At 41.6% G+C, this 12545-nt stretch overlaps 1 protein-coding gene across 23 annotated transcripts in view; it reads right to left on the bottom strand.

Annotated features, from left to right (window-relative positions):
• lrba (LPS-responsive vesicle trafficking, beach and anchor containing) overlaps nt 1–12545 on the bottom strand; it is a 241565-nt gene that overhangs the window by 51390 nt on the left and 177630 nt on the right. For all 23 annotated transcript variants that reach the window (XM_074629449.1, XM_074629440.1, XM_074629454.1 and 20 more), the window contains 3 exons: nt 11976–12088; nt 4541–4681; nt 2180–2299 (listed from right to left, as the gene is read on the bottom strand). In XM_074629449.1, the coding sequence (XP_074485550.1) occupies nt 2180–2299; nt 4541–4681; nt 11976–12088 (374 nt within the window). The remainder of the gene's footprint in view (nt 1–2179; nt 2300–4540; nt 4682–11975; nt 12089–12545) is intronic.

A 12545-nucleotide genomic window follows, 5' to 3' on the forward strand; every position in this document is an offset into this window, starting at 1 on the left:
AAACGGATAAATGGCTGAGCTTGACGGTAAGTGCCTGGCAAAGACTTGTTGTGAAGTGAATGCAATGAAACGGGGGAGGGAGAATGTGACATCTAGTGGCTGAATGTCATCAAGTGCACCTTTAATATGTACTTTATTGCACAAAGCATGGTTTCATTCCTCACTGCATTGGGGGACATTTGTGCATAGACAAAGTACAATAGTAGTAATTTTCAGTCTAATAAAACTCTAACATCTCGTCGTATTTCATGGTATGATTAGTCGATCGCTGTAGTTTCAAAATATAGACTTATTGAGAGCATTTGTTTTGGGGATTTGATGGTAGCCCCGCTGTCTGTTAACAAAGCTCGTGTGACTACAACTGCTGACTGGTGCTCTCGAGAAGAGAGAGAAAGATACAAACATGTTGACAGTCTGACATCAGAGATGAACAGCCAACATCAAGCTGACAGTCTGTCAGGCGGGCAGCAAAGATGGCAGCATACAAACACTCCATTTTAAAACTTGAGCCAGAGTAGCAGGTTTAAGGAATTTTTTTGAGAGCCTGGTCGCAAGTAACATGATCTCTAAAAGAATGCAGAAATACTCAAACACTAACATGACCCTTTTTTTTTTAGATTAGCTGCACAATACATCCTCCTCTCATCAACGGGGGTGAAAACATCCAATCAAACGAGCAAGCAAACACACAGGTTTAAAACAACACAGCACTTCCTCACTTCTGAAATCTCTTCACTCCACAAAACCCGACCTGAAACCAAAGGTCAGCCTCTTAACGAGGCCTCCAGCTCACCCAGGTTCACTGGCTGCAGCCTGCTGTAAATTTGAGCTGGAGGTGGCAGGATGCACACACACACACACACTAACTCACACACTAACACCAACACCAACAAAACCTTGAGGGCTTCGCTCCCCAACACTCAAGCCTGCCTTGCATGGGCCATTATGTGCAGTGGCCCCTTTGCTCCGGCCTGGTCAGAGGCCAGCCCCTCTGATCCCCAATCCTGTCCTGTCATGGGTCACTGGAGGGGGCTCTGGCCTCTGGGCTCCTCCGCTACACTTCCACTGTTGCTACCTCTAACCCCTCCGCTCTTCTCTCCCCCCCCTCTGATGCCTCCGGGCTGAGACTAGGGGTCAGGGGATTGGGGACTGGAGGTCACGTTAGCGTCACCCAGGCTAGAGACACATTGAATCTGGGTGTTGTAACCTATTATCACCCCTTCTTTACCAATGGGGTATGAAAACACTGGGGCTTTTTGCCCTCTGGCAGGGACAGAGGTTTGCTATCAATGGCTCAAATGCTAAAGCTAAATGGTGTACTTAGCATACTAAATTGATACATCTCGTCCCTAATTCCTCTTTTGCCTGGAACATGAATGTGTGCGTCCGAGTGGATAAAGTTGATGGACGCTCATTCAAAATATGCTAAAAATTCAAGCTGGACATGGAAACAAAGTGATGTGGTCCAGATTTTCTCCTTTATTTTGATCTGAGGTTGAGCTCTCGCTGTGTGATCCACATTGACAGGTCTAGACTGAGAGAGCAAACGAGGGCTCTTGTTGGGCTCTCGCAATCAAGCACTGGCCAGCTACGTAGTAACACAATCCATATGTTTTATTGGCGGGATGTGAAGAGGGGGTGGTGGTAAACGCAATCAAGCGTCAAAACCCCCCAACACCAGCGCTGCCTGTTCCCCCATCCAGTGACCCAGTGCCAGGAGACCAAGCAAAACCCGGCTTTGACACAGAATGTCTGACTGTAGTCATAAATGTTTTAGGAGTGCAGTTAAAGTGTGCACTGGGGGTTCGAAGGCCTTCAGTATGAGAATGACCTGTGCTGTTGCAGGGCAGATCCAACAGCTCAGCAGAGTTTTGGGGGCCCAATGGGCAGGGATTCAAGTCCAGGTTATAGCTGGCTGAATCTGAGACAGACGGCTGGGACAGATGAGGATTAGTCCGACGCTTTGATCAGAAGACCAGGAAGCTTTCATTGCATAGGGACAATGATTGGTAGTGACTGGACATTACTCTTTTGAAACCTTTTCTTCTTTGTCTGTAAGGATGCTGGATGGGGATTTATTCTGCTGGGGTGGCTCAGTCCTTTATCTCTCCTAACTTTCTTACAAGCCAACCAGGAATTTCACATCATGTGCGCGCATGCATTAGTGTGCGTACAGTACCTTAACATCAGATGTGTCTCTCTGGCAGTTCCTCCAGGCTCGGGACACTGAGGAGAAGGTGCGGTCAGCGTGGTCAAACTTCCCTCCTTGGAAGTTGAGGAAAAACGTGGTGAAGGGTTCCTGTTGATTAGGAAAAAAAGCTTTAAATCTGAACTATAATTGGCTAAAATATAATTTATTGTTGTGCATTAAAAACAAGCAGTAAAAGTCTGTGCTGCTTGCGGTTCAATAAAGCACTAAATCACCAAAATCTACTCTTTTTACACCCCCTCCAACAAACAGAAATCCCCAAATGACCAAGTGAAATAACAATAATCCCAGTGAGCTACTAAAGCCAATACACTCGTGTTACTGATGCATTTCTAATCATGTATAATCTTGTTAAAACAGATCAATAGCTGTCACTCTGACGCAACAGCTCCCAAGTGATATGGACACAATATGCTACAAACTAATACTGTAGATAGCTAATTAAGTTCAGCCTGAAATGACGTTGTACGCCTCATTTGTTTAAAAAGTGTAAGAGTGTTAACCACATTGTATCTCATTGTGTAGTTAAAAACAACAGAACAGGATTAAGCACACTGAAAAATCTCACAAATACATAAAAATAGTTCACATTTATTGCACCAACAGTTTTCAGTTACTCTCTGATGTTAAGTTTGATCTTTAAGTGAGGGTTTCTGGTAAAGTGGCTTTAGAGTAAGCCTGCTAATGATGTGCAGGGATCAATGAGGCAACTCTACTGGGAGTCACTGAGACAGTGAGCTACTGGGACAATAACAGGAGAAAACTGCACGTTGGAGAAACTTAGTAACCTCCCTCTCCCTCGAGTGCAGTATGGAAAGATTGATGGCAACCATTCAACAAAAGGTATCGAAAGAGAAATTGCACAATGTATGTACACGGCATATACTCTTCAAAAACAAATCACATATTATATCTGGTGTTCCTCAAATATTTTAATATTTTGTGTTTGAGGGGAACATTTTTTTTCAAGGCGGACATTTAATTGCACATTTTTGTTGTTGTTTTATTATTATATGGCAACAACATACAGTATAATAAATTATATGCAGCAATAAATCAGGAACAATAACCATGTGTTGCAATACTTAGCATATATATATAATCTCAATTTGACATGAGTAAATTTGTTTCAAGGAAGTAGGTGCCTAATTAGGAATGAATTCATGATAATATGAAACTCCAAAGAGAAACGATGACAAATGAATTTTAAAAAATCCATTAAAATAGTTTGACAAATAAGTTGCATATTGCTGTGCATAACTATAATTTTAAAACTCAGTGGAAGTGGGGGCCTTTTTACAGCCAGTGTATGAGCTGCATTATCTATACCAGTCATTCCCAAAGACTGGGTTGGGACCCACAGGTGAGTCGCAAGAGATTTTATTATGGTCGACAAATACATTTGCAGAATTTCTTTCAGTCTTTTCTTTATCATTTATATCTGCAGTACAGCTTTGAGACACGTGAGGGAGCCTGGATGTTCATATTGTTCCGATAATTGTAGCCTACTAATAACATTGGATCTAATATGAAAGGCTAGCGTACATTTATAAAGTATTTAACATGTGTTTTCAATAATGCATGCATAAAACAAAGTTGTGATTTCTCTTCTAAATGGCTGGTTTACCTAGTCAAGATAATATGAGGTGATACGGAAATGGCACTAAAAATGGTCAGGAATGTTCATTTACGCACAAATTCGCTTTTCTCACAATTTATAGATATAAGGCCTATTTTGAATTTAGTCGCGATGGTTTGTCATTTTAAAAAAATGGGTCTCCAGAAAGAAAGTTTGGGAAACACTGATCTATACGTTGAAGAGGAAAATCTTGGACTACACATATGCATACATTGTTGTACACAAGATACCATAGACAAGGATTCTTGCGCATACAAACAGCATTTAACACAAAGTATACACATATCACCATCACCTTGCAGAACTAGATAATGTGTGTGTGGATCTTCTTATATTCTATCAAAGAGACACATTATACTGTATATCTGTGCAAGAAAATGTGGATTTGAAAGAGAACCAATGAGGATAAGCGTCTACAGTGGATGCCCGCGCTTTATGAATTACAGCTAATGATCTTTCTCTGAGATAATATATCCCTTATATCCCTAAAATGATTCAACCATTCGTTTATTGATGGAGTCTATCGTGGTCTTCTTGGCGGCAGTTAAACCTACAAATACAAATATGATTTTCCTAAGGGCTGCATATCATTATTTTTTAATGATTTTTATGCCACTGTAATAAAAGCAACAACTAAGAATGCTGCAAAAGAATTTAAACCACCAGTATTATTTTATTTGCGTTGCACTTACCATACGCAGCAGCCACATCATGGTGAAGCTGGAGGTGGAGTAGTGGGTGCCATAGTGGAACTTCGGCACCTGTTCATCCTCCCAGGACTCAAATCGGTCTGAAAAGAACGCTGCCCTCTTGGGGTTCAGAGCACCAATGGGCTGTGGAGAAAATTCAAACATGAAACAGTATTTTCAGATATGTAAAATAGTGAAAGAAAATAACTTGCAACTTCCTTTAACTGCTGCTTGACATGAAAGCAGAGATAAAGACGAGACAGGGGCGTGCTAGCAAAGGGAAAGCAGGAATACTAAATCTTTACTGTGAATACATTCACTCTGTGCAGCATAACAGTTCTAAGGCAAATGAAGCTGGTAACCTTTGTGCAATTTCAAATGAATATTAGATGATGTTTCCCTTCAGACAGAGATCAATCCTTTCCCACAGAGTGCTTTTTAGAGGCTGTGAAACAGAGCCCCCGCAGCTGTAGTCTGTCAGAGAAAACTAATGCGCTCCAATGAAAGAGTGCCTACTAGGAATATCAATAGCAAGGCAGCGGGTTCCTTTAATTTCTACTTTTATTAATCTGTAACTAATACACTGGTCACCAGCCCTATTTGTAGTCTAGAAAAATGGTTAAGTTGCATTAATTTTCCATCACTCTACAAAACCAATAACCCTGTGCTGCACAGCTATTATTTAAATACTCATTTATAGAAATCACTTTCAGGCTGGTTCAATTTTTATTAGTCTTCTGCTGGCTGTGCCTCATTCCCTCAAACCCCCCTTCATCCCTCTCCCTCATACACACACACAAAGCGGATCAATGGTAATGGAATGATGGCCTTTTGAGGATGAGGGCCTAGCAGGGCGTGGATCAATTGGATCTCTTTCATATCATAGGGTGCCTGTCACAGCAAGACTCATCCAGGGCGAGGCATTGATATTGATCTGTGCTATAGCTACTGTTCCATGTTGGTGTAATGGGGCATGCTTGTGTTCATGTATTTGTGTGTAGTGGGAGTGATGCACGCAGCATTTGTGCAGAATTGGTTGCTGTTTTTGTGTGTGCATATATTTTGTAATTTTGCTCCTGAGCGTGTGCAGATTTACACGGCAAAACGCCTCGTGCCACCACGCTGTGTAGCTGTGTGTTGACAGTGATGCACTGTGGGCTTCCTCAGGGCCACTGGGGGGTGGGTGAGTACACACAGTGAATTATACATCAGGCCCATTGGTCTGATTTATAGCCCTAATAACAGTCGGCTCATTAAAAAAAGAAAAGGGAGAGGAGGCATATAAAATAAAAAAAGACTGAAAGTGCCACAGTGACAGAGTGAGAGGGAGAATTGTGTGAGAGTGCGTGTGGGGGGGCGGGCTGTTGGTTTGCGCGAGCCCGACATTGTTTACTGCTGTGAATTACTGTGGGGCTAGCGCTCTCAGCTTACAGTAGCTACAACAGAGCAGCGGTGACGGCGCCGTACATCAGAGCAGAGCGCCCGGCCGGCAGTGTGCTGATGGAACGCCTGCTGCCGCCCTGCTACAGATTGGCCTAATATGTCGTGGCAAAGAATAGCGCTCTGATGAGGACTCAAGATAAATGAACCAATCTCGTAGTTTTAATTAGACTAGAGAGAAAGCCACAGAACAGAAGATGTGCTGGCGCTTTGAAGGGGAAAACATCTGAGAATTAATCTTGGATTAGTCCTAATCACTTCTTCATCAACAGTGGAGATGGAGATTGTGTTGCAGAGCCATTTAAAGCTACTGTGAGATAGAAAGTTCACGAGAAGTAATTACAGTTAACTAAAGGGCAGGGGACTCAAAACAAATCAACATGTTTTGTACACCATTTATGATCAGATTCATGTTTAAAACTGTTCAAACAGCAAAACACCTACTCCATGTAGAGACATGAGTAAAGAGAAGTCATATTACTGCCAGTGTGCATCAGAAATTGTGTCACACAAAAACATTAAAGGGGACATATCATGCTCATTTTCAGGTTCATACTTGTATTTGGGGTTTCTACTAGAACATGTTTACATGCTTTAATGTTTAAAAAACATATTATTTTTCTCATATTGTCTGTCTGAATATACCTGTATACACCCTGTCTGAAACGCTCCGTTTTAGCGCATGTCTCTTTAAGTCCCCCTCCTGAAAAAGCCCAGTCTGCTCTGATTGGCTTGAGAGAAAAATATGGTGAACCTTTGCAAAGGTAGTTCTCAAGCTGTGGGTGATATATTCTACTCATAGACTATATAAAAGAAGTGGACGTAGTCACCATGACGTCAAAAACTGGTTTGTGGATTGCTGTTTTCAAGTTCGCCATCTTGGTTTTTTGCAACCAGGAGACAAGACTTCTATGCAGCCACACTTCTTTTTGCAACCAGAGGAGTCGCCCCCTGCTGGCTATTAGAAAGAATGTAAGTTTAAGGCACTTCAGCATTAGCTTCACAATTCATACCCCGGAGTTGCCCACTGATTCTTAATGACCCTGCATGTGACATAGGAAGTGGAGCCAAATCTGAATGGCTTGTTGAATCACATGACAGCCCACAAAAAACTGACTGGGTTGTCTTATTTCTCAGCTCGTGGGTTGGTAGAGATGTATGTGCACAAGCACTAAAAAAGTGAGTTTTTCATGATATGTCCCCTTTAAACTGATAATTGAGACTATACATAATGCGCCCTGAAATGTCCTCTACAGTGAATTTCTTTAATAAGTACACTTAACCTCCCAAATTATCCTCAGGTTGAGAATGCAAATAAAATGTGTACTCAAAGGGAAAACACTGCCTCACAACAACGACAAGGATCTTCCTGAGAACTATTATAAGAACATTACCCAGCGCTACTTTGCTTTTAAAACAATAATGGGTCACCGGTGATGAAGTATAATAGCTTACCGGCGATTTGAGCATCACTTGGGCTTTGAGTCATAAATCAAAAGAGCCTTTTGAAAGCAGTGTTTATGTATAATGTCCTATTTAAACAGTGAAAATGGTGTGGAGGGCCTAGGGGATAAACATATGGGGCGCGTATGGTGAAATCAATACACCATTAGCTGATGTGGCTGTGAGTTGTAGGTTATAGCACAAAAGGTACAGGGCACGCTCAATACATCCTCACTATTTCTGTTGCTCTGTAAATGTAGACTCTTTGGTTAAGAACAACTCTTAATTGTTTGTTGTGCTTCATTAAAAGCGGTCCAGCAACAAGAATGCTTTTGCCTTCAGTGAAATTGTACAACCCTATTTACCAATTACGATCATCCTACGGCTATCTATATGTAGGACAAGTGCATTTTTGTGTGCAGAACTGGGGTGTACGAAAGGGTAGAGGAGAGTTACAACACTTGCAGTCAGTCCTAGTGTGGGCTTATCGTGACTACAATGTTATCTCGGGGGTCGACGTTTGATGTCAGGTTGAGGTTAGAGTTTATGATAAGAAAGTCCCTGGGGTCAGAGTGGCTCTGGCAGCAGGGAACATAAATTCTGTGTGGCCTCTGTTGTGCTGGCGATGATGACAGTGTGTGACACACACACACACACACACACACACACACACACACACACACACACGTTCATGGCAATTTGGCTTCTCAATGTCACTGGAGGCTTCTCAGATGACCTGTTTCTATATGAGACAACCGACCGACGTGACATAAAGGGGGGGGGGGGATAACAGAGATGTGGATGGTGAGAAAGAGACAGAGTGAGAAACCTGGAACAATAAAGAGGAAACATAGCGGGAGGAAGGTGGTGAATGATGCAGACATACAGCAAAAAAAACTAACAGTGAAGGTCAGAAAACATTTGGATGCAAAGAAAAGAAACAGAGCAGTGTGATTGTGGATGCAGAATTGGATGGGTGGGGGTTGATTTGGGGGGCTGTGCAGTGCTGCTTGCCCTTTTCCAGACACTGCAGTCTGCCACGGTCCAGTGGTCATACACTGATATCACACGTGTGTGTCAACAACATGAATAAAACAGATGTAATAAAGATTGGCCCCGCTCCCTCCCCTCCGTCTCCCTCTGCTGCTCTCCAAGGAGAAAAGAAAGATGGCAAATGATGTTGTTCTCCTTCTCTTACACTCTCTCCTCCTTCTTTTGCTCTCATATTGTCTTTCTGGTTCTCCTCCTTTCACCCATCTCCCCTTCATTCACTTAAAGTCCCCGGGGCGTCGAGGCTTCACTGTGCACAGACGCTGAGCTGTCCAAACTCCACGGCAGTGCAAAGGAGAAGAGCGGGAGGCAGAAACGAGCTCGGAAACTGTAGGAGGGCTGTTTTTGTGTGAGTCTTGTGTGTTTGTGGGGCAAGTACAACTGTCACATTTCAGCCTACTGGGCAACATGAAGCCAGATAAACAGAGGAATTATGCAGCTTCATACAGCAGGGGAAAGCTACACTGGGAGGGATAAAAACAGAGGATGGAGACGCAGAGGAGCAGATCGGAAGTGAAAGCAGGACCGGGGAGAACCTCAGGGATGAGGTGTTGACTGTTGGGGTGTTTGAGTCTGTATGACAGGGCGTTGGAGTGAAAGAATGGAGGTGTGAGTAGATGGTTCATGTGCAGGGCTACTGTATTGCATTGGATTGTACAGTGCAGATGTTTTTCCAATGTTTAATGCATTTTGTATGCATCATGTGTGTTTAATGTTTGGATTAGTAACACCAAAATTAGTCAAGATTCACTATTTCAATGGAATCGCAGCAACCAGTGGATTTGTTTGCAGAGTCGAAGTAAATTTGCATTGCGCTTTTGTGGAGAGTTCAACTTGACGTGACGTCCACATTTTCACCATTGACCAACAGGTAACAAACAGAGCCATAGAATCCAAAATGAAGGTAGCTATCATACAGTATTAGCTCTGTGACAAGGGGCTGTGGCCATGTTCAAACTGACAAAAGCACTGCATCAATCAAAAAAAAGCCAACAGGGGTGACAACACAGAGGGTGCTCGCAGAAATAAAGCTGGGTTTTCTGTCAAAAAAGTTGGACATGGCTCAACTTTTGCCTAAACAATGCTCGATGCTTTGAATGTTTTATTAGGGCTGGGCAATATATTGATATTGTGATATGCAACTAGATATCGTCTTAGATTTTGGATATCCTCATATCGCATAAATGTCTTTTCCTGGTTTTAAAGACTGTATTACAGTAAAGTGATGTCATTTTCTGAACCTATCAGGTGGTTCTAGCTGTTCTATTTACCACATTACTGATGATTATTTATCAAAAATATCATTTTATAAATATTTTGTAAAAGCACCAATGGTCATCCCTACAATATCGATATTGAGATATTTGATAAAAAATATTGTGATATTTGATTTTCTCCATATCGCCCACCTCTATGTTTTATGTTTTGTGTAAAGTGCTTTGAATTATTCCACAAAATGTACTTCCTGGATATTTGATTGTCTCACCAAAACCTAAACCAACACAGCCCCTTGCGATTCTTTTAAATGCAATGCTATTTTTGGTTTCAACATGCCCTAATATGTTTCCTTCTGTCTCACTAGATCAGCACCTCCACCTCTACCTCACCCTGCATGAACATCGGATGCTCTCAGGACCCGAACAAAGAGTTACTCTGAAATGCATTTCCTCCGATGTATCCCCCCGTATCCATTAACGCATGCCTTTTTGTTTCTATGGCTGATTTATTCAGTCATTTTAGTTCCAGCAGCTTGACAGTCACTCAATCATCTCACTCTAAAACTAATCCTCTGTCCTCCCACCACTGGACAACATTACCCACGACTGATGTTCGGTCCGACGAGGGGAGCTGGCGAGTAGTAGGAGTAGGTTTTTTAGCTTTTTGTTCTGTGTGTGTGTGTGTTGAAAAGACAGGGAGTTCATGCAAGTAAATAACTGCATGTCTACTTACAACATGGGGGAGAATCTTTAAAGCAGTTTCAGCGGTGTGAGTGTATGTATTTATGTGCCAGGGAGCATCTCAGGGCAGCTTCCCTTGTTTTAAGCCCAATCACTTGATACCTGGAGCTACCAGGGAGTATTACTTCACTTCCTGGGGTGTTGCAGAAGGTCAAACTTGAAAGAATTCAATTATGAAGTTTGAATTATGGACAGAAAATTATAGCTAAACCAGAAAATGGGAGTCGCAAAGAGAGAGGAAGTGCAGTTAAAATCTGCCTTGACTGCAGTGAGGCATCGCTGCCTCAACTAACACAAGTCAACAACTAATCATACAGATTGTCTGTAATGTATTGGCTGCAATTTTGGGAAATATGTCACAATATTAAAGGTGTAATATTTAGGGGGAACCATTGACAGAAATGGAATATAATATCAATAAGTATGTTTTCTTTAGTGTATAATCACCTGATCATAAGAATCGTTGTGGTTTTGTCACCTCAGAATGAGCCGTTTATATCTACATAGGGAGCGAGTCCTCTTCATGGAGCCGGCCGTCATGTTTCTACAGTAGCCCAGAATGGACAAACCAAACACTGGCTCTAGATAGGGACATTCATGTTTTCACATCGACCACCTTTGTTCTCCTACACGCTTGGCACACGGGAGAAGTTTCAGTTGGTTGCAATCTACAACCTCATCGCTAAATGCCGCCAAATCCTACACACTGCACCTTTAACCCAATTTCATATATTTGAAAATGCATGAAACGGAAAACACTGGATTGAGATTAAGTTTGCCAGTAACAAATGATGAGTAATGCCAAAGATACACAACATAAATTTTAAAAGTGTCTAAAAAAAGAACAAATACTAGTGTTAAACTTTGCAGTAACTTTCAGTCTTCTAAGACCCAAACAACCACATATTTGAGTAATTGAATGTAGAGCTGCGACGACTGATCAATTAATTGAATAGATGTCAACTATTAAATTAATCGCAAACTATTTTGATAATCAATAATTAATTGATGCATAATTTAAAAAAAAAACAGAAGTCAAAATTCTCTGATTCTAGTTTCTTAAATATTAATATTTCTGGTTTCTTTACTCCTCTATGATAGTAAACTGAATATCTTTGAGTTGTGGACAAAACAAGACATTTGAGGACGTCATCTTGGATTTTGGGAAACACTTATCCACATTTTCTGACATTTTATAGACCAAACAACTTATCGATTAATCAAGAAAATAATCGACAGATTAATCGACAATGAAAATAATCGTTAGTCGCAGTCCTAATTGAATGAGAATGACGGAGCTACACCTGTGTAAAGATAGCAATCAGCCACCAGTGATTAAAGAGCTGGTTCACTAAACTATGATCAATGGCAATTACACAGTGACTAAATGGACTTTAACAACTACATACACACACACACACACACACATACACATACAGTATATACCCCAAATAATTCCCCTCTCTTAAGTGCCCTCCCTGTCTTTGGGTCTCAGAAAGAAAAAGAGGAGTAAAGGGGGAGGAAAGGATCTGCCTTGAGTGTTTCACCTTGGACAGATCTCTGAAGTTGCTGGGCAGAGTGAGGTCAAGTTCCTCTGAGTCGTAGTTGGTGATGACCCAGGGGAAGACCGGGTACTGGTTTAGGTCGTTATAGGTCCGACCTGATGGAAGGAAAGAAAGGGAGAAAAGAGACAGTGACAAAGATTATACACATCATGGTATCAAGGAGGACTAACAACCACAGGTGGGACTAAGTCATTATTTTGCAAGTCACAAGTCTCAAGTCTTTGCAATCAAGTCCGAAGTCAAGACAGGCAAGTCCAGAGTCAAGTCACAAGTCCTAAACTTTGAGATTCGAGTCGTAAAATATATTTCCATTTGCATCTCTGTCTGTAATTTTTGTCCCACACATTTCGCATACTGTAATTATTTTTTTGTTGACCACTGCATAGTTTTCGTACGCTGACAAAGTCATCTTTGGTATGATTTTTTCCAACTGGCGCTCAGTAATGTAAAGTTAAGGTTCTCTCCTGCAACTTGATTGAATGCTGTCGAATTGGTTCAAACAAAGTTGATCTGGGGAATAAAGTGTTGAATTAATTGATTCGTGGCACACTT

Source organism: Sebastes fasciatus, chromosome 3, assembly GCF_043250625.1.
Source record: "Sebastes fasciatus isolate fSebFas1 chromosome 3, fSebFas1.pri, whole genome shotgun sequence".
NCBI classification, from domain to species: domain Eukaryota; kingdom Metazoa; phylum Chordata; class Actinopteri; order Perciformes; family Sebastidae; genus Sebastes; species Sebastes fasciatus.